The sequence below is a fragment of the Chenopodium quinoa genome, unplaced genomic scaffold (genome assembly GCF_001683475.1).
Source record: "Chenopodium quinoa cultivar QQ74 unplaced genomic scaffold, ASM168347v1, whole genome shotgun sequence".
Lineage (NCBI taxonomy): Eukaryota > Viridiplantae > Streptophyta > Magnoliopsida > Caryophyllales > Amaranthaceae > Chenopodium > Chenopodium quinoa.
Genome location: NW_018742244.1, coordinates 2416519 through 2438737, shown reverse-complemented (window position 1 = coordinate 2438737; position 22219 = coordinate 2416519). Strand labels below are relative to the sequence as shown.

General features: G+C 42.2%; 3 protein-coding genes across 3 annotated transcripts; 2 read left to right on the top strand and 1 right to left on the bottom strand.

The window, feature by feature from the left end:
* The first annotated feature begins 13109 nt into the window (after positions 1-13109).
* On the top strand, positions 13110-13877 carry LOC110737239 (MDIS1-interacting receptor like kinase 2-like). The gene has a single exon (XM_021917608.1). The coding sequence runs from the start codon at positions 13110-13112 to the stop codon at positions 13875-13877; it is 768 nt and encodes a 255-aa protein (XP_021773300.1).
* Positions 13878-14132: 255 nt separating this feature from the next.
* Positions 14133-16456, top strand: LOC110740046 (probable leucine-rich repeat receptor-like protein kinase At1g35710). Its single transcript, XM_021920534.1, has 2 exons — positions 14133-15535; positions 15753-16456. Exons 1-2 carry the CDS (start codon positions 14140-14142, stop codon positions 16226-16228), a joined length of 1872 nt encoding a protein of 623 aa, XP_021776226.1. The 5' UTR covers positions 14133-14139; the 3' UTR covers positions 16229-16456.
* Positions 16457-16617: 161 nt separating this feature from the next.
* Positions 16618-21298, bottom strand: LOC110740036 (glutamate decarboxylase-like). Its single transcript, XM_021920525.1, has 7 exons — positions 21000-21298; positions 20562-20766; positions 18811-19011; positions 18154-18368; positions 17748-18001; positions 17599-17651; positions 16618-17375 (listed from the first exon to the last, which is right to left on the bottom strand). Exons 1-7 carry the CDS (start codon positions 21083-21085, stop codon positions 16890-16892), a joined length of 1500 nt encoding a protein of 499 aa, XP_021776217.1. The 5' UTR covers positions 21086-21298; the 3' UTR covers positions 16618-16889.
* Between the last annotated feature and the right edge of the window lie 921 nt (positions 21299-22219).

The window sequence follows — 22219 nt, the reverse complement described above, 5'->3', positions numbered from 1 at the left end:
AAGCCTTAAGTTTATGTCCTAATTTTTTTTTCCTTTCAAAATTATTAAAGGGTGGGTAACACAATCTAACAAATTGGGAGGGCAGTGTTTTTTTAATATGTAGGAAAATTACACAATTAACTTATTTCGGTAAGATACAGATACAGAGGATATTATAAAAAAAAATGTGGTTTATTATTTAGGGAGAACGGAAATAACTGATATTATTCTGTCCAATTTAGATTTGCTGAATTGTCATTTGTCAAGGGATGAAGTGGTCTTCTATCATTGTACATGATTCAAACCACAGTTTGAGACTTACCACCGTGTCACATATTCACACTGTTCATTTTTCTAGAGGGTATGAAATTTTTATTCTTAGTCTCTCGGTCTCTCCATTAAGAATAGTTGGGTCACATCTTATATTCATAGTCTCACCATTAAGAAGTGCCTTGTACACATCATGTATCAAGAGTAAACGGAAGAAGTATTTTTGGAGTCAAATTTAGCATGAGCGTGCTTGCGACGTAAATTATTTGATTGTTGGAGATATTAATGTTCAAGATTTATGAAAATTAAACTCTGACATTCTAAAGTACTTATTGATTAGGGGATTTTGCTCCCACCAATCACCATCTGACAAGTGGACCAATCAGGTTCCGCCATGTGTCCGTCACATGGGTCAATAGGAGCCTGCCACGTGTCAAGCAATGATCCGTCCACCATGGACCAATTACGACACGACGCGTGTCCTTCCCATGACACCTGGGATAACCGGTCACCTAGGCCCAACTTCCGAGGGAAGCCCAATCAGCCCAAGGTTAACCTAAACCTAGATTGGCACGTTTCCCGAGGTTATAAATACCTCCCTTAATCCTCATTAAGGGGGATTACACGCAGATTACACACATTAAACACTCTCACCTAGAGAGATCCAATCACTTTGATTTCCGCATTAATTACTCCTTAATCAAGTACTAACTTGACCGTTGGAGGCGGAGCTCCCACCACCAGGAGTCTCCGTTGTTTTGCAGGTACAGGCGTCCGGTTCCAGTCTCGGAATTGTAACTCTCCCGCAGGACATCAGAAAACCCCGAAACATTTGGCGTCGTCTGTGGGGAGAGTACTTCTGAGATGGCATCCACGTTTGTACCGACTCCTGAAGAGAGGCGTCCCCTAAACGACCCTCAAGTTAAGTCGGACCACGATACTGAGAATGAATTTGAAGTTGAAGCTCACACAGCTTCAGACGGGACCCTAAGGGCCCGACGTACCCGTCATACCGAAAGGAGGGAACGGGAACATCTTCAAACTGGAAGTGAGCCAGCAGGCGCACCGCCTGTTCGGCAGCAGCCGACTGATGGGTCTGCTCCCATCACAAGGAACGAACTCATGACCTTCATGAGGGACTTCAAGGGAGAAATTCAAGAGTTGATCAACAAGAAGCCGCCTGCTCTGGACGGAGCAGTCGGCTAAGAAACCCTCCACTTCACTGAAGAGGAAACCAGCTCAAGGGCGAGAGGCGACCCCTCATCCTAAATCTAGGAAGTGGGAGCCACCTGCCCTTGATTTCACAAAATACCGTTTTCCTACTCCAGGAAATAGGAAACCTGTTCGTCATGTTCAGGCGGACGGGTCGAGGAAAACATACACAGACGAGTCGGCCTCTACTTCAAACTTCCAAGACAGTCTGCGAAATACCTCGATGAGGCATACTTAGTCGTATCATGAGAGTCAGTCAGGCGGCACCTCCCGTCAGTCCGGCTTTCATAGCGACCAGGCGGTACCAAACTTACCGTTTGTACCGCAACGACAGTATTTTTTACAGCCACCTCCGTTTGGTGGACATGCAGCAAAAAACGTCCAACCTATGGACTGGCAGCTACGGTTGCTTAGACTTGGCGAACAGCCATCGGCCTTCTCCAAGGAAATTACTGAAGCCGCTCAGCCGGCCAAAGTGAAAAATGTATTAGTAGGCGCCTATGACGGCACTACTAACCCAGAAGACCATCTGATGGCATTCACCAACCTGATGTACCTTCAAGGGTTGGATGATCCCACTTGGTGCAAGTGTTTCCCAGCGACTCTCAAAGGAATCGCACAACAATGGTTCGGCAACCTGCCGACTGGTTGTGTAAATAGCTTCAGGACGCTTGCTTACTTATTCACCTCCAACTTCGCCATGAACATCCCTGCGAAGAAGACGACCCTTGATTTAGGAACAATTCAGCAGGGCGAGAAGGAGGGGCTTCGTTCTTACATCAGGCGGTTTAACCTGATGAGAATACAGATTCAAGGGTTACCGGATGAAGTAGCCTATACTGACTTTTTCAGAGGTCTCAAAGACGGGTCGACCTTCAAATTTGATTTGGTCCGAAAGAGGGTGGCGACTCTTCAAGAGGCCTTGATTGAAGCGGAAGCCTATATACAGGCGACTGATCTTTGTAGTACGGGAAAACAGTCGGACGGGAAAAGGTTCGACAAAAGAGAAGGACGACAGAAACAGTCGTCAAACAAAGACGAGAAGAGAAAAGAGGTCTGGGCGGCTGATTCCTCTAAACAGCCGGCCCAGAAAAAGAAAAAAGAATTCAAACCATACTCCCCAAAGTATGCGTTTAACAAGGATAACCAGTTTATCCTAAAGGAAATCAAGGGACGAATCTCAATTGAGAAGCCGGTCCCCATGAAGGGTTCTGCAAACAACCGGAACCAAGAAAAATTATGTGCTTATCATGAAGATGTTGGTCATCACACCAATGAATGCATCAGTCTCATGCGGTATCTGGACCGCCTGGCTGAGCAAGGTGATCTTGACACTTATGTCAAGAAATCTACGGGGAACACTTCCTCAAAAAAGCAGTCGGCCAAAAAGAATCAAAAGGCCGACAGCTCCGATACAGATGATGCAGTCGTCTACACCATTGCAGGCGGCTTCTCAGGAGGCGGCCCCACTATTAGGGGCAACAAAGACAATATCAGACGGTTAGATGTAAATTCCGTTCACCAAGAACGGCCCTCCAAATATTCATTTCCTGAGATTGTCATCACTGAAGAAGATCTTGGAGGGGTAAGAGGGCCGCATGACGACCCTATCGTTATTGAATGTAAAGTGGCCAACCAGAGAGTTGGCCGAATCCTCATAGATATCGGAAGCTCCTCAGATCTCATCAGTAGCAAATGTCTGTCGAAACTAAAATATCAGACTGATTGCATACATTCGGCATCCCACCCTTTAGTAGGGTTTGGAGGAGGAGTCGTCCACCCAGTGGGACAAGTGGATTTACCCATCTGCCTGGGCGAAAAAGGGGAAGGATGACACATGGTAGTCCGGTTCCTGGTAGTAAAAGAACTCTCGGCCTACAACATGATTCTGGGACGACCAACCCTGAATAATTCCAAGGCTGTTATTATCCCATCTCTTATGTTGCTCAAGTTTGAGAGGGATAATGGAACAGTCGGGTCCCTAAGGGGAGATCAGAGGATGGCCCGAGAGTGCTATCTCTCGGATGTCAAGCCCACTGTTATGGCCACTGGGTCGAGTGGTGGAAAAATAGACCTTGACAATGTCAAGGAGAGTGCACCTGTTCAAGAAGCAGGCGGCAAGAAGAGAAAGACATCCCAGGCAGGGGCCGCAAGAAAAGACAGAAAATAGCAATCACTGGCAGAGGAGCGGTCGGATGAATTCCGCCCTCAGCCGGCTGGTGAGCATACGGACCTGATCTTAGACGACTCGCATCCTGACCGAACAGTCAAAGTTGGGACGACTGCTCTAAGAGTCCTGGGTGACGACTTTCACACACTATTGAAAGAATACAAGGACATCTTTGCATTCGAAGTCCATGAAATGCCAGGCATTAGTCCTGATCTGGCGGTACATAAACTGGCCGTGGATCCAAAAAAGAAGCCGGTAAGGCAGAAGAAGCGGAACCATGGCGAAGAAAGAAGTCAGGCGGCAGCCGCCGAAGTTAAAAAATTACTTGATGCAGGGTTCATTCGGCAATGTTACTTCCCAGACTGGGTTGCAAATGTGGTGCTTGTTAAAAAGCCGAATGGCACCTGGCGAATGTGTGTAGACTACACAGACTTAAACAAGGCGTGCCCCAAAGACAGTTACCCTCTGCCTAAAATTGATAACCTGGTCGACTCAACAGCCGGCCATGCTTTGATGAGCTTTATGGACGCCTACTCTGGTTTCCATCAAATTCCTTTATGGAAGAAAGATCAGGAGAAGACGGCCTTCGTCACTGATCAGGGGTTATACTGTTACACGGTCATGCCGTTTGGTCTTAAGAATGCCCCGGCCACTTTCCAGCGAATGATAAACACTGTGTTCTTTGATCAAATTGGGAGAAATGTCGAGGCATATATTGATGATATGATTGTCAAGTCTAAACTTCAGAAAGATCATCTGTCGGACCTCCGAGAAACTTTCGCCACACTCAGGCGGCACCATGTCATGCTCAATCCCAAGAAATGTGTCTTTGGAGTTGAGTCTGGGAAATTTCTCGGATTCCTTATCAATCAGAGAGGAATAGAGGCGAACCCTGAGAAGGTGCAGGCGGTCATTGACATGCAGTCGCCTCGTACCATCCGAGAGGTTCAGAAGTTAACAGGTTGTCTGGCGGCCTTGGGAAGATTTCTAAGCCGATCAGGCGACAAATGCTTATACTTTTTCCAGGCAATTAAGAAAAAGGCAAGGTTTGAATGGGGGCCGGATGCTGAGGCCGCCTTCCAGAAATTGAAAGTTCACTTGCATTCCTTGCCAAGGCTGGTCAGCCCTTTGCCCAAAGAAGTACTCTACATGTACCTGGCCGTCTCTGATCATGCGTTAAGCGCTGTTCTCCTTGCTGAAAGAGACGGCTGTCAGCTCCCGGTCTACTTTGTCAGTCATGTACTGAAAAATGCCGAGTTGAGGTATCCCTTAGTGGAGAAATTTGGTCTTGCACTCTTCATGGCTGTTAAAAAATTGAAGCCCTACTTTTTGGCACATGCAGTCGTCGTGTATACAGACCAACCTATCAAGCGGCCACTGACCATCATGGAGTCGTCAGGCCGAATGATCAAATGGGCCATAGAAATACAGAGCCTCGAAGTTACTTTCGAGCCTAGAAAAGCAGTGAAGGGGCAAGCCTTTGCTGACTTTATTGTTGAGATGACTCGTCCTCCTGACTCTCAAGTTACAGACCAAGTCTGGAAGGTATATGTGGACGGAAGCTCTACTTCAAATGGTTGTGGAGCAGGCGTCATATGTCAGTAGCCAGCAGCCAGAGGGCGACAGGTACGAGTATGCTCTACGCTTCAGTTTTCAGGCCTCAAACAATGAGGCAGAATATGAAGCTTTACTAGCCGGAATCCGCATGTGCAACGCGGCAGGGGCAAGAAAAATAGACGCCTGTTCCGATTCACAATTGATAGTGAGTCAGTACAATGGCGAATACGAAGCAACCCATCCGACCATGATCAAGTATTTACAGGAGGTCCGACAAGCAGTCGGCTCCCTTGAGGATTTCCATCTGATCCAAGTGCCGAGATCAGAAAACAACCAGGCGGATGCACTGTCAAAGTTAGCATCATCCGCCTCCTGTGATACTCCTCGAACTGTATTTTGGGAAGTAATGGAGAAGAGAAGCATCGAGGAAGACCCTATTGGAATCCTAGACAGAAGCTCAACCTGGATGGATCCAATCAGGGCATATCTGAAAAACAGTTCCCTGCCGGATGATCATCAACAGGCGGCAGCACTGAAAAAACGAGCAACCAGTTTTGAAATAATAAAGGGAGAACTTCACAAAAGGGGGTACCTTCAACCCTTCTTAAAGTGTGTTACTCCAGAAAAGGGGCGAGAGATTCTAGACGATCTTCACTCTGGTTACTGTGCTTCCCATATAGGCGGTAGGACGCTTGCTCAACGGGCAAGGCGGCAGGGCTACTTTTGGCCTACTTTAGAAGCAGATGCGATGGTGATGGTGAAAAAATGTGACAAGTGCCAAAGGTTTGGCAAACTAATTCACCGTCCGGCTACTGACCTCACTACCATTCATAGCCCACTACCGTTTGCTAAGTGGGGCATGGATATTCTGGGTCCATATACGCCTGCTACAGGCGGAAGGAGGTACATACTTGTTGCCGTCGACTACTTCACTAAATGGGTAGAGGCGGAGGCTGTAAAGGGAATCAAGACGAAGGATGTAATTTCATTCATTTGGAAAAATGTCATCACTCGGTTCGGGGTTCCCATGTCTATGGTTTTTGATAATGGTCCCCAATTTGAGACGCCTTTTCTCAAAAGCTGGTTGGGTGACCAAGGAATTGCACACTACTTTGCATCTGTCGGCCGTCCACAAGCAAACGGCCAGGTAGAAGCCTTTAATAAAATCATCTCAGACGGTCTCAAGAAAAAAATTGAACGAGCAGGCGGCCTATGGGCGGATGAATTACCACATGTTCTCTGGGCCATTAGGACGACTGAAAAAGGGGCGACTGGAGAAACTCCATTCCTCCTAACTTATGGTGCGGAAGCTGTTCTTCCAATAGAACACTACGATCCGACTCTTTGGGTAATGCTATATGACGAAGAGGCAAACTGGGAAGCCATGCGCCTGGCATTAGACTCACTTCCTGAAAGGAGGGGCAATGCTGTCTTGCGCCATGAAATTTACCGCCTGAGAATGACTAGATCATACAACAAAAAAGTACACAGGCGTCCACTCAAAGTGGGGGACTTTGTGCTTAGAAAAATGGAAGCAGTTGGTAAGGCTAATGAGTCTGGCAAACTAACTCCCAACTGGGAAGGACCCTACCGAATCTGTGAAGAGGTCAGGGACGGTACCTACCGTTTGGAAACACCGGACGGACAACCGTTGCCTCGAACTTGGAATGTAGATAATCTTAAGAAATATTTCTTTTGAATGATGTAAATAGTCAAGGGCTACTTAATAAAAGTTTGCATACTTAATATTCAATTTTGTACTAAGAGGGGCACGCCTACTAACAAACAGTCAGCTACTCTCCATACTCAGTTTTTATTCTTACTTAAGAGGGGCATGCCGCCTATACATTTACAGTCGGCTACTCTCCATTGAGTATTTTACTCTATCTTCAGAGGGGCATGCCGTCTGTACCTTTACAGTCGGCTACTCTCCATTGAGTATTTTACTCTATCTTCAGAGGGGCATGCCGTCTGTACCTTTACAGTCGGCTACTCTCCATTGAGTATTTTACTCTATCTTCAAAGGGGCACGCCGCCTGTACCTTTACAGTCGGCAACTCTCCATTGAGTATTTTACTCTATCTTCAGAGAGGCAGGCCGTCTGTACCTTTACAGTCGGCTACTCTCCATTGAGTATTTTACTCTATCTTCAGAGGGGCATGTCGTTTGTACCTTTACAGTCGGCTACTCTCCATTGAGTATTTTACTCTCTTCAGAGGGGCTACCGCCTGTACCTTTACAGTCGGCTACTCTCCATTGAGTATTTTACTCTATCACCATTGGGGCATGTCGTCTGGACATATAGTCGGCTACTCTCCATAGAAGATGGCCGACTGGTTCCAAAGCACACAGCCACCCCCCTTATACTTAGCTAAAAAGATTAGGGTCTGGCCGACCCTGTGCCTAAACAGGCGGCTACCCTCCTCTTACTTAGCACCTACGTTCACCAAGAACTCACCAAGGCCACAGGCCGAATGATCAGACCAAGCGCCAAGCCAACTGATCCAATCTTCAATACTAATACGACCTGTCCCAACATCTTAGCAGGCGTCCGGCGGCATCCCTCCGGATGAAATTCGTCGCAGAGAGCAGCTCCCTTTTGGGTGGAACATTGCTCTATAAACTAATTACACGACACCTATACGACTGCCCCCAAGGGCAACCACGTAGCCGTTTTTGAGACAAGGATAACTCTATCACTAACCAAACCAGTGGTAGCAGTTGACATCTGAGTCAGATGACCGCCTGTATTACTTGGGATAAATGCAGGGGGTACCTCTTGAGTTAATAGCCAACAAACATTGGCGAATCAAAAGGATCAGCCGGCCTCCGCCGCCTGGTACCTTTACTACTCAAGCAGGAGTGACGGCGACTGAGTAACTCCAAAGTTAACTCAGTCACTCTCTCAAACTTAGTATGGAGCCTAAAAGGTATGAGTCGTCCGCCTGTTTTTAGCAAACAGGGGCTCTCAACCACTACTCCTGCTAGGTTAACAACTTATGAGTTAAAAGCCAACAAACATTGGCGAATAAAGGGGAACTACCGGTATCCACCGCTTGATACCTCTACTACTCAGTTACTTGGCGACTAGGTAACAACCATGTTTACTTGGTCAAACCACTTTCCTACTTGGTTAATTTTACAAATGACAGGACCGCCTGCCTAAAGGGGATCCAGTCTTTAAAATGGTTCGAATACCGATTGGATAAATGGCCGACTAATCGCCTAGCCTGGAAACAGACAACCAGTCGTCCAGGGGCATAGGCGGCGTGACTAACTATCCGTACCTATCTGCAACTATCGGCCATGTAAAACACTCGGCATAGTGTACAATTGGATATCAGAATATTCAATACTTAAACAAATTTAAAGCAAAACAAAAAATTCATTAAAAAGAAGCCGGTCATCAAAGACCGGCAAAATATTCAGAGCCCCGGCCCCCTGGCCGGGTAAATACAAAACAAACGGCACGCAGGCCGTGACAAGAAGACATAAAGCTTAAGAAGGGGGCAGATCTTCAATATTAGCAGCTGCCGCCTGGTCAGCACTCTTCTTGCTGGACTCGGCTTCAGCTGCATCCTTCTTTGATGCATTACCCCCAAGCGGCACAAGCGCCACTACCGGCTCCTCCTCCTCCTCCAACGCTTCCTCCAACGCCTCTTCCTCAGCAGCCGCCAGGATCTCTTGATTATATGTATCAGAACACTGGCGGTACGTTTTTTCCCATGAGGCAAAGTCGGCATTAGGGAAGAGGCGGCCCCAAGTCATGCGCTGGATTTGAGCAGAGTCTTCCATCATCTCCCGGACCAGCTCTTTCTTTTCTTGCTCGGCCTTTTCTGAGAGCTCCTGAGTAAGACTCTTCTCCTGGGTCACCAGGCGTACCTTTACGCTCGCCAAGGATTTCTCCAAGGTTTCGTATGAGGACATCTTTTGGCGAAGAGGTCTCAGCTCGGCCTTGAGGCTGTTGATGGTCGCCTCGAGCTCGCTATTCCTCTTCTGGGCCGCCTCTAACTGAGCCCGGATAGCGGCGGTAGCCTGCGCCTGATAATAAAGAATATCAATGGTCAGAACTTCATTTTGGGCAATTTGAAACATTGCCTTATCACAGTCAGAGGCGGCCATAGCTTTTGCAGCCTTTACCTCTTTGTTCTTCCGGTCAAGCGGCTTGCGAAGGCTGTTCACTTGGAGCAGGGCCTAAGTAAAAAGGGGAACAAGCGTCAGTTTCCAAACAAAAAAGAAAACTGGCGTCCTGGAATTCAAATACTCAAAAATATGCTAAGTATACCTCAGCAAGGACCCCTGCAATCCCGTCTAGGTCAAGGGTGCCGACACCCCTGACCGCCTCCCTTTCAGCTGGAGGAACGGCCTTGATCATAGACTTGGCCACCTCGACCAAGTCAGGCTCCTGAGGGCCGGCTGCATCAAGCATAAACAAACGGATTAGACCTAGTAAAAAAGGGAGCAAGTCTAAAATTTACAAGGACAACTTCATACTTCTAGGCGGCCCAGCTGGAGTTTTAGAAGAAGTGGTCGGCTGTTTCTCAGCCGCCGCATGTTTCCTGGAATATTCAGGAGAGCTCGCAACAGTCGTCCTCCGGGCCTTGGGGTCCGGCTGTTGGGAAGAAGAAGCTCTTGGAGCGCCCGTCTAAAAAAGAAGAAGTCAGTATATGCATGAACACAACTCCAAAAAGAGGGTGAAAGGTTCGAAGCCCACCAAGGGTGCCCCCTTGTTGGGGGAGTCGGTTGAAGACTTTTGCATGATGGAGGCCCGCAACATGGCCGCCGCAGTCTTGGAGGCGGTAATTTTGCTCATAGCGTCCGCTGCAAAAACAAATAGCAAAGTTAATAAGTCATAACAAGAAATGCATGGAACAACAGAGTATTCGACAGGCCGGCTACCTCTTGAGCACCGACTGCTGAGGCCACAGGCGGCCAAAAAATACTCGTCGTAGAGCCATTTGAAGCTCGGGACGCAGTGCAGGGGTACTTGCTCTCGTACCCCTGAAGTAGAGTTCACCTTCGACTCTACTTTGAAGAGTCCTTTATCTAGGATCTCTTTTTTAGCCTTGGGGGGAACAGGCGGCATGCTGCGGCCGCCTGCAAGAAGGGGCGGATTCCTGTTCCACCTGTTGAAGCGCTTGTTCAGCTCTGTGTCTTAACTCTCAATGATGAGGAAGGTGCTCCGCCAGTCCTTCCATTTGTTTGCTTTACCTCTCGTCATGAGGTAGCCCCTGTGGCTCGTCAATTGATACCAGCCGGTACCGCCTGCCTTAGGGGTCTGGCTGAGGTAGTTCATGTGGGCGAAAGCCTCGAAGCTCGGCTCCACCCCGTGCAGTTCGCACCCGGCCACATAGCCGAGTACGTTGACCCAGGAGTTCGGGGCTAACTTCCATAACCCCAACTCATACCCATCCAAGATCCGCTGAACAGCCGGATGTAGTGGGAAGCGCAGCCCAGCCTTGATGGCCGCCTCGTAGCAGCCAAAGCAGGTGCTATCATAACTGGTACCAGCCGGCCAGACGACTGTGTCTTCTAGATCCGGCACAAACACTAAAAAGTCGGGGCCCATTGTGTGGTTTGCGATAAAGCTCTCCACTTTCTCTTGCATGGCCGTGATCCGGCCCCGAGGTACCGTGCAGTAGTAAGGGGTATTTTGCTCTCGGTGAGAGGCGGATGGCTCCGCCCAATCGTCCCCCTTCTCCACTGCGTGAGAAAGCCTCGCCTCTTGCAGGCGACTGTTTTTCTCTTCTGTGTCTAGAGAAGCATGGCCAGAAGAGCTAGACTCGGAATCGTCCTCTGACGAGTCCGAAGAGGACGACTCCTCCCCTCTCCCGGAGGGGCCCGCCTCCTCTCCTTTAAAAGGAGCAGGAGAGAATGAAGAATTGTCAACTGTGAAATGGGAAGGGGTCACTTTGATTCCTCCCTCAGAACAGCCGGCTTTCAAGCCGCTTTGTTTCACTTCCACATCTGGCGCCTGGTCAGATGTTTCACTAATCGGCACCCTGTGGGATGAGCCGTCTGAGTTTGAGATCCTGGCAGTCTTTTTTGTTCTGGCCATCATGCTCTGCATAGACACAGATACAGTCGGACTTTGTATAAAGGGCAAAGATGGGTCCAGAAAAGGGCAGGCGGCACTCCTAGTCCTAGGATCAGCCGTCCCCGGTGACCGGCTGATCACTAACCTAGGTCGTGTCGTGTGCTTCCGTGGTTCCATTTCAAAAAAGAATAAAGTAAAGAAAAAATTAAGAGTAAGAGAACCGACGGTTACCTGAACGAGTGACGTTAATGGAGTTCTGAAAATCCTGTGCAGTCGGCTTGTCAGAGCAGGCGGTAGGCAGAAAGGGTCCAAAATGTCAGAGCAAGTTTAGGGGTCCGAATGTTCTCTCACAAAGTTCTCAAGTGTGAAAATGACCGAAGTCAACACTCCTTTATATAGGCAAAGTGAGAAGGCGAAGGGTCACTTCCAGAATTCATAATTTGGGCGGGAGAATCTCTCGGCCTTTCGCCGAGTGACACCTGTAGCAGGCCGTCGCCTGTTACAGTGCGACACCTGTCACAGGTAACACGTGACCAGTCACGTGCCACCTGTGAGGGGCAAATGATTAGGGGATTTTGCTCCCACCAATCACCATCTGACAAGTGGACCAATCAGGTTCCGCCATGTGTCCGTCACATGGGCCAATAGGAGCCTGCCACGTGTCAAGCAATGATCCGTCCACCATGGACCAATTACGACACGACGAGTGTCCTTCCCATGACACCTGGGATAACCGGTCACCTAGGCCCAACTTCTGAGGGAAGCCCAATCAGCCCAAGGTTAACCTAAACCTAGATTGGCACGTTTCCCGAGGTTATAAATACCTCCCTTAATCCTCATTAAGGGGGATTACACGCAGATTACACACATTAAACACTCTCACCTAGAGAGACTCAATCACTTTAATTTCCGCATTAATTACTCCTTAATCAAGTACTAACTTGACCGTTGGAGGCGGAGCTCCCACCACCAGGAGTCTCCGTTGTTTTGCAGGTACAGGCGTCCGGTTCCAGTCTCGGAATTGTAACTCTCCCGCAGGACATCAGAAAACCCCGAAACACTTATTGTTTACAGTAATGGTCGTCTCTAAGTGAGGAAGGGTCTGTTCTCATACGTTTATTTTCATTTCAGTTCTGTTCAGCTCCTAATTTACTTCTCTCATAAATTATTCATTTCAGTTCAACTCAGTTTAGTTAAGTTCAGTTCAGCTGAGTTCAATCTATGAGAACAGGCCCGAAGTTCAGTAAATCAATTTGGCAAAATGGTAAATAAAACAACATAAATGCTTAGTCATCATGGTATTTTCGTAAACATATCAATAAGAGTGGAGCTCATATTTAGCAAAAAAATGTTAATTTATTTACAATTTTTCCATTCGACAAACAAATTTTGTTTATCATATTGATAAACTTGTATTTTCTCTGTCTAAGTTGAATATTTTTCATCCAAGATCGACTCATTGTCGTTGTCGAGTCTTTCAAGAATAACAAAAAAAAAACTGGGTTGATTGTGATTACTCCGTTTTAATTTATACTTTGTATTTAACATTTTTCAAAGATAATTGGTACTACAGTGAAAGTTCTTGCCAAGAATGTTTCAACGATGTTGAACGTACAATACAAAGTAGGAAAAAAATACAAAAAAATCCAAATCAGCCGTCATAAGATATTCAAAACAATCAAAAGTGATGACTATCTTCTAGTAAGTCAAGTTGACTTGTAAGTTTTTCATATAGATTTTCTAAAAAGTCAAAAATTTAGCAAAAGTGAGCCTGAACTAATCTTCAATTCTAGATCTAAGGACAAATTTAGCAACCTACATTTTAAAGCTAAACATATAAATGAAATCATAAGTTATATTAAAAATTTACTCATAGAAGAAAACATGTTAAATAAAAACTTGATTCCCCTGTTTTTTTGCATACTTTTGGATTTTTCTTTCATTTTCAACTTTGCTGATGCAAATCAGCAAGAAGCAGAAGCTCTCATCAAATGGAAGCAGAGCTTGCATAGTCATAACCAGTCATTTCTGTCATCTTGGTCACTTCCGAGTACCGCGAAAAACAGCAATGTTGTCAATCCATGCCATTGGCTTGGAGTTGGTTGTGAAAATGGTTATGTTACAAGGTTGAACTTAACCAATGTGGGTTTAACAGGTACCCTTTATGCCTTCAATTTTTCTTCTTTGTCGAATTTAACTTTTCTTGATCTTCATGATAATAATCTCTTTGGAAATATCCCTTTATCAATTAGTAACCTCACTAAACTTACTAGCCTTCATTTGGGAAACAACCAATTCATTGGAAAACTACCCTTAGAACTTGGAAAAATGACTACCCTCACATATCTGAACTTTATTAACAACTTTCTTTCAGGCCACATTCCATCTTCTTTAGGCAATCTAACCTCTCTTTCTCTCCTGAACCTTGGAAATAATCGGTTTGTGGGTACGATTCCTCCTGAGCTTGGGAATATGGTATCACTTAAAGAGCTTCGTATTAACTTGAACAACCTTACAGGTCCAATACCGCCTTCTATTGGAAATCTGAGAGGGTTGAAGGTTTTGTCAGTTTATGGAAACAAGTTGTCAGGTTCAATTCCAAAGGAGTTTGATAACCTCACTAACTTAACTTTGTGTTTTTTTTTCAAATAACACAATTTCTGGCTCACTTCCTGCCAAGCTTTGCCAAGGTGGGATTCTTCAAGATTTTTGTGCAAGTAACAACAGGTTTTCAGGTACTGTACCAAAAGGGTTGAAAAATTGCACCAGTCTGACAAGATTAAGGCTTGATAGAAACCATTTTGTGGGTAATATAACAGAAGATTTCGGGGTGTACCCCGTTGTTGATTACATTGATTTGAGTTACAATAACTTTGAGGGTGAGATTTCTTCCAATTGGGCTAGGTGCAAAAACATGACTAGTCTCAAGATTTCTGACAACAACATTACTGGTAAAATACCGCCTGAGTTGGGGTTAGCAACCAAGCTGCAGTATCTAGATTTGTCATCTAATCAGCTGGTGGGAGTGATTCCGAAAGAGTTGGGAAATTTGAAGTCATTGTTCAATCTCACATTGAGTGATAACAAGCTCATTGGGAGCATTCCCAATGAACTTGGTAATTTGCTTGATTTAGCCTCTCTTGATCTTGGTGGGAATGGATTAAATGGAACGATCCCAGAAGGAATAGGAAATTGCCTAAAGATGATCAACTTGAACCTAAGTCGAAACAGCTTGAGTGGAGTTATTCCTTGGCAGATTGGGAATCTTGTGAGTCTACAAGTACTGTTAGACATAAGCAGAAACTCACTTTCAGGGGAGATTCCATTGCAACTTGGGAAGTTGGTTAGCTTGGAAGACTTGGATCTTTCTCATAACAATCTTTCTGGCCAAATCCCGTCAACTTTCGATCAAATGCAAAGTTTGATGTCTGTTGATATGTCCTACAACAACCTTGAGGGTCCTCTTCCTGATGGCAAAGTGTTCACGAATGCACCCCTCGAATCGTTTATGGGAAACAAAGCTCTATGTGGGAACATAACAGGCTTAATGCCTTGTCCTAGAGCCCTTAATATTTCTAAGAGGAACGGCAAAGATAGAGTGATACTGATTACTGCTCCCATCATAGGAGTTGGAGCTTTATGCATCATTGTAGCGGTTGCCTTGTATCTTCTGAAAGGGGGTAAAGGGGAGAAAACTAGGAAACTAGGCTCACATCGAGAAAACATGTTCTCTATATGGAGCTTTGATGGGAAGTTGGTATACAAAGACATAAACGAAGCAACAGAAGGGTTTGACGCGAAGTACTGTATAGGAGAAGGTGGTCATGGGACTGTGTATAAAGCAGTCCTGTCAACAGGGCAAATTGTTGCTGTTAAGAAGCTGAAAACTGCACAAAACCCGGGTTTTGTGAAAGGAAAGAATTTTGAGGCTGAAATCGAAGCATTATCCAAGATTAGACATCGAAACATTGTGAAGCTTAATGGGTTTTGCTCCCATGCCCAACATTCGTTGTTGGTCTACGAGTACTTGGAGAGGGGAAGCTTGGGGAAGTTGCTAGGGAACGCGAAGGAAGCAAGAGAATTAGACTGGGAAAAGAGGATTAATGTGATCAAGGGGATTGCAAATGCACTTTGTTATATGCATTATGATTGTTCTCCTCCTATAATCCATAGAGATGTTTCTTCCAACAATGTGTTGCTTGATAGAGATTATGAGGCTCGAGTTTCCGATTTTGGCACAGCTCGGCTTCTATGTCTAGATTCTTGCAACTTGACCGAGCTTGCTGGAACATATGGCTACATTGCTCCTGGTAATACTCACTCTTCTCTAATATACTCAATAATTTTTGTACATCACTTGAAAAGTTGATATATTTTCTTCCATGATATGCTAATTATAGTCTCACTAGAAATTTGATGAATAATTTTGCTTAGTATTTGGTTCATTGTATACAATGTTACATTTATCTTATGTATCAAATACAATTCTAACCAAAATCATCATCCACTCATTATATTTCCTTGCAGAGCTAGCTTATACCACGAAACCTACCAAGAAATGTGATGTCTACAGCTTCGGAGTTGTAGCACTAGAGGTTATAAGGGGAAGCCATCCAGGAGACCTTATATCTCCATCTTCAAGCTCATCGGCGTACACTTCATCATCATCCTCGTCTGCAGCATCTAACACTTCTCTTCTCGAAAGTACTCCTAACTTGATCCCAAAAGATCTCTTAGACACTCGTCTACCATATCCTGCTTCAGGATTGGCTCATGAGATAGCAATTATCATTAAGTTAGCTTTAGAGTGCATTAAGGATGATCCACATGTAAGACCAACCATGCAGTATGTGTGCCACCAATTGCAACCAACACGAAAATTAGCTCTGTCGAATTCAATAGAGAAGATCATGTCATGGAATGGGTGTGAAAGTAGTAGTGAAGGCGCGAAGAGCATGAGGTCTTCTAGTTGTTCTTCAGGTCATAAAGTTGATATCGTCTAAGCTATTAAGTCTGATGAGCATAAAAAATCGCAATCTTGTATGGGATATCTCTAGACGAGGGACTTTTTGTAGACTTGCTTGTATGTACTCATAGAGATTTAAAAGATTTGTAGTTGTACAATAATTTAGAGTACAGGAAGCCATGAAAGGGCGAAGGGCTAGTCGCGAAGATCATCTACGATCTTGTGCCGCTATTAGGTGGCTTAAGTTCACACCCCCCCCCCCCCCCAAAAAAAAAAAATATTTGGAACTTTTGTTATATATAAGTAATTTGATTCATATCAACTCCGATCCATTCAGTCTAAACGAACAGGGCCTTGATATTGACAAATTAACAGTTATTAAAGCAGTAGATTACTACATAAAACTATATAAGCTTTACACAAACATTTAACACAAAATCTTCAATATTATTTATCAGTGGCAAATTGTTTCAGTCAGAACATTAGAATGTTAAACATTCAATACAAGTATTACTATACCTTCCTCATAATCATATTGTAAGTCCAATGAAAATAAATAAACTAACTTATATCATGGTCTATTTCTCTAAGATAAGAGAAATTCATGATCATACACAAATTTAACTAAACCTCGAAAAATAAAATAAGAGCAAAATCACGCTTGGGATACTCCATAGTTGGTTACTTGGTGGATTTATCTAGCAAACACCATTGGTCTTCAACTTCCTTTCATCGACGAATTTCTTCCAAACACTGCAAACCTCCATTTGCATTTCCAAGGCACTCTTCTTCCTAGTCATTTGTTGAGTACCATCCTCTGAGTTCGCAGCATTTAGCTTAGCACTAGCGCGAGCAGGTTGGGCATCAAGCTCGCTGAGCACCTTTTGGATGTCAGCAACAAGTCGGTCTGCAAGGGTGCGAGAGAAGTCCTCTCGGATGACAACACGCAACACTGTCACATGTTGCGCGTCTGGGGGCATGGTGTAAGCTGGTACAATCCACCCGAACCTACGAAGCATGTCTGAGATCTCGAACTCATTGTGGATACTATTGTCTTTTAAAGAGAATGCCACTAATGGAACTCCTATATCCTTCGATATGATGTTGAAGCGGCCAGTTTTTTCAATTCCATTCTTCAAGATCACCGCGTTTTCTTGGCAGTTTTCCATGATATTCTTGTATCCCTATCAAATTTATAAGACATAATAACTCCGTTCATTTAGTGAAAATGCAACTGACTAGAAAACATACAATTATTGTTAAATTGACTAGAAAATGTACATTGTAAAGCTGTGAATGTTAAAAGACCAACTCAACCAAATGTTTAAACTGATGATTGAAGCCCAAAATATCATTATACTTTATCTTCGAAAATTTAACATGTACTAAAAATAACACAAGGAATACCTCAAATCCCAAACGAATCAATTGATAGTATTGCGCAATAATTTGACTTGATCCTACAATAATACAAGATCATTGAACATTTAGAAAAACCAACACAAGAAAGTTGAATTTACTGAAATAATATAAAGTTTGTAAATTCAGTTATATACCTTTAGAAAAATTGAGAGTGAAAGTGGGTTGATCAGCACCAAGGTAGTTAATATGAAAGATGAGTTCTTCAGGCAAGTCCTCCTTGCTCCTCCAAATAACCCAACCAACACCGGCATACACAAGTCCGTACTTGTGACCACTTACATTGATACTCTTCACCAATGGCAATCGAAAGTCCCACTCCAACTCAGGGTATATAAATGGCGCGATGAATCCACCACTTGCTGCATCCACATGAATTGGAGTATCCCATCTACACATAACAATACAAGAAAAGGAGAAAAATTAGCCTAGGCCAAGCATACTATACACGTTGTTAGTCATTGTAAATTGGACAATAGACTAAAATGTACATAAAAATGACCAATGATTATTGTTTAGTGTATTTTGTAGTGAGGAATATACCCTGTTTCTTTGTTCTTGGCCTCGAGGAGGTCGTTCAAGAGCTTAACATCTTCGAATTCTCCATTGAGAGTTGATCCAAGGATGGCCGCGACACAGATAGTGTTCTCATCAACCATTTCCACAGCCTTCTCAGGGTCCATGACATAGTATCCGTCGCTTAGCTTGACTTCCTTCAACTCCACCTCGAAATATCTTGCAAATTTCTCCCAACATACCTAGTAAAAACCATGCACCAAAAAATTTGTTACAACCTCAAAGTAGCCAAATGTCTATTAAAAATGAAGATGGATAACGGTGTATTGAAAAGCATACATACATGAATCTTTTTCTCACATAAAATGGTAAATCCGTAATGATTTATGATTTTTTTTTTCAAAAAATTAGACGTCTGTTATTACTTATTAGTGATTGTCACAATACAACAGTTATCTCACGATGAAATAAGACTATAATCTTAAAGTAATTTAACTTAATATGTGACGTTTAGAAACAACAACAACAAAACTTTAGTCCCAAAATAATTTGGGGTCGACTAACTTATTATTTGACGTTTACAAGTTATCTTACAAAAATTAAGAAATCACACTTGGAACAAAAAAAAACACAGAAAAAAAATGGTAATGGATCAAATAAAATGGGCCAAAAAGTAAAGAATACCTGAACGTTGGCACCAGTAACGATGTTGGGCTTGTCAATGGGTAGGCCGGCAGCCCGCCTTTTGTTTTGCCACCTTCTTTTGAAAGCCAAACCAGCAAGCATGATAGCTTCTGAGGAGCCCACAGTTCCAACTCCAACAGCCACCTCTGAGTCTTTTAGTGGCGCATTAAATAAGTTTGCTATCATGTTAACGCACCTATTCTGTTTCCCACACAATTAACAACATTAACAAACTCAATTAGACTTAATTAAAACCTTTAAAGTACTAGTACTAACTTCAATGAAACCATCATCGTCCAAACATGAAGAACTCTTATATTTATTCATTCTTAAAGTACCTAGTAGTTAATATTCTATTCTTAAATTAAGTCATTCTTGTTATATGGGTGCGACATTAATACCAAATAAGTACTCTCACTTGGTAATTGGTAGGATTCGAAATTTTAAATCTCAAACCTTTAAGATATAAAGTAAGAACTTTACCAAATAAGCCAAAACTTTATCGGTGTTAAAAGGATAAATAATAGTGGTCCAATTGTAATTATTCTATTGCTAAATACTTCATTTCACATTCACTTAATTTTAAACTCACTGTCATTGAAAGTATATATACTTTGTTCAATTTTTTAACTTTGTTTGAAAATTATTGTCCAAGTGGTCTTCTCATTCTCTTTCGCTTACCATCTCATTATTGTCCACTTAAAATCTAGACAATCTTTTTTTTTTTCCTGATTTTTCTTTATTATGCAAGTAATAAATGTTAGAAATAGGCATGTAAATAAGGGACCTAGGAAGTAGCATTTTTGTTTCTAAATATTACAATTCACAACCACGTACTAGAAAGTATCTTCGTATTTTTTTTTTCCGATCCTTCCTAATTGTATGATATGTTGATAATTCAATTTGTAAAACAGTAAAATTCTAAAATCAAGTAGGACATTAAAAATTGTCCCATCAAGGGCAGCAATTTTGTTGAAAAGGTCATAATATTTGTCCTGACTTATACAAAGAAATTTCTTTAATATGTCCCTTTCGAGTTTTTCTTTCCTTTGAAACTTAGGCATTCATACATGTCCATATTAAAGACAACTAACATTAATTCTCGGGCAACTACTTTGATTCATATAGTGTTTTTTCTCATCCAATTTGTTCTTCTTGTACAAATTTATTTTACGAGACAAAAATAAATTAAATCGAAAAGGATAAAAAGAATCCGAGGTTGTAATAGTATTTAATAAACTCAAAATGCCTTGGTTGTTCTTGTAGAACAAGTTTATTGGTAATCTTTAAACTTTACAATGGAGACAATACATGGAGTGGAGTGGGCTGTATGTCGCCCTTAAATAATGATTAATCAACACTTTTTTAAATTGTAGTGTTCCTTTCAATACACGTTATTGGACATAATTAAAAATTTTGTGAATGTTACTCGTATTTGTTAGGTAGAACTAGTGTCAATATAATAGATATTACCTTTTTCATTAATGTAAAATATTACAAGTGGTATTAGCCTATTAAATTATTAGGTTGAGCAAAAATTAGTTTTATTTTTGTAATGAAAAAATTATATAAAACGGATGGAAATATGGAATTTATGTACAAAGACGTGGTTGAGAAAATGAGAAGTATAGGAGATAGAAACTTGGTTCATATAATTGACCGCCCGACTCACTCAGATATAATAAGTTCAAATAAAAAGAACGCATTCAAAATAAATATTTTAGAAATCGGCCCAATAAAAAAAGACGAACCTGGAGCTCAGTGGTGACAGGGTATTCATCCATGTCAACATAATTTTTGTTGATGGCATCCATCATAAGCTTATCACATTCGGGCTCCATCCATGTTGTTACAAACGAAGCCAAATTCAACCTTGGATTTCCATCCAACATTAATTCATCGTTTATTATTTGGTACGCTGCTTCCTTTGGTATCGAATTTTCTGGCATCTTAAACCTTTTTTTACCAAACATATGTAAAAAAATAAATTAAATAAATATATAAACTACAACCATTATGATCATCACGTAAACAAGCAACAAATGAACATATATTATGCGCTTAAGGGCTAACAATAAACATTAAACATTAAATCGGCTTTAAAAAATATATAACACGTGACTTTTGACTTTTGTCATATAATAAGTTGTAAAAGTTACATATATCAAAATGTTACGCCGATTAATTACCTGGGAAGACATACGCGGACATATCTTGAAGCAAAAGTAGAGTGAATTGAAGCATCGGATTCAGATGCAGCTTTTGAGAGCGCCATTTTTTTCTTTTTTGATAGATGGATTTGTGAGCTTGAGATAATAGATTGAGGAGAGAATAAGAAATGAGAAGAAAATAGAGGAATAGATGGAGTGGAGAAGAAGGAGGAAGGCCTGTTTTAATTAATACTACGACGAATTTCAAGGAAATTGATTAATCAATTGATTACTAACTTAATTAAAAGTAGTCATTTTAATTGAATGAATAATAAGACTTTAATGATTAAAAGTTTAATAATAGATGTAATTGTATAGATAGTGGCCCAGATGTTAAGTTATACAAATATCTAGGATAATTAATTAAATAATTAATTAAGTTGCCAAAAAAAGAAAATAAAAGATTATTAGTATGTAGTATGAACTTAAGGAAGGTTCATACTCGACTACTCGTTTTCAATTTTACTTTTTTTTTTTATGGACCGACGAATGTGCATATTAGGAGTAATGTTGACTTGCGCTTTTTTTTTTTTTTTTTTTTTTTTTTTTTTTTTTTTTTCAAGTGTTCATTTCATATTAAAATTCAATGTAAGAAGATTTTATTTTGTATTTGTATTTTGGTAAAGATTTTCTGTTAATGTGTAATTTTTCACGAAATTTTACTAAAGTTTTTATCATTTTCTTTGTGTAATGTCTTTATGTTTTTGGTAATACATATTTTTTGTCAAATACAAAAATGTTCTTTGTCAAACATCTATATGTTCTTTATCAAACACTTGTATGTTTTTTTTCGCTTTTTTTTTGTTTAACCAGATGCACCTTGCTCATCATGGTTGCACCCGGGTGCACAAATCAGTTGTTAGTAATATCGTACATGAATAAGACAATAATGAGAGTAGTCAAGCTAAGGTTGACCTAGTGGTTAGAGGTCCTCCTTCCACCCTTATGAGAGGGGTTCGATTTTCACCCCAAGTAAGTGGAATCCTTAATTCTCCCCTACTTGCAAGAAAAAAGATAATACGGAGTAATAGATAAGAGGATTAATTTCATGTTTAGGGGAACGAAATCAAACCTAATTATAGGAATAGATTTATTGGTGGAATATATCATGCATGTGTCGTTTGATAGTTGTAAGTTTTCTTTTTTTCTTTTTTTTTTTGACCGGTAAATTACGAGGAGGGACCCCATCCTATCTCAGG

What these genes read in the sequence shown, in the direction of transcription:
- LOC110740046 (XM_021920534.1), top strand. Translation starts at nt 14,140, where the DNA reads ATGACTAGTCTCAAGATTTCTGACAACAACATTACTGGTAAAATACCG. An exon ending in ATATGGCTACATTGCTCCTG is followed by an intron (nt 15,536 to 15,752) that starts GTAATACTCACT and finishes ATTTCCTTGCAG; the next exon opens with AGCTAGCTTATACCACGAAA.
- LOC110740036 (XM_021920525.1), bottom strand. Translation starts at nt 21,085, where the DNA reads ATGGCGCTCTCAAAAGCTGCATCTGAATCCGATGCTTCAATTCACTCT. An exon ending in CTGTCACCACTGAGCTCCAG is followed by an intron (nt 19,012 to 20,561) that starts GTTCGTCTTTTT and finishes TGTGGGAAACAG; the next exon opens with AATAGGTGCGTTAACATGAT. An exon ending in GCCAAGAACAAAGAAACAGG is followed by an intron (nt 18,002 to 18,153) that starts GTATATTCCTCA and finishes TGTTATGTGTAG; the next exon opens with ATGGGATACTCCAATTCATG.
- LOC110737239 (XM_021917608.1), top strand. Translation starts at nt 13,110, where the DNA reads ATGTTAAATAAAAACTTGATTCCCCTGTTTTTTTGCATACTTTTGGAT.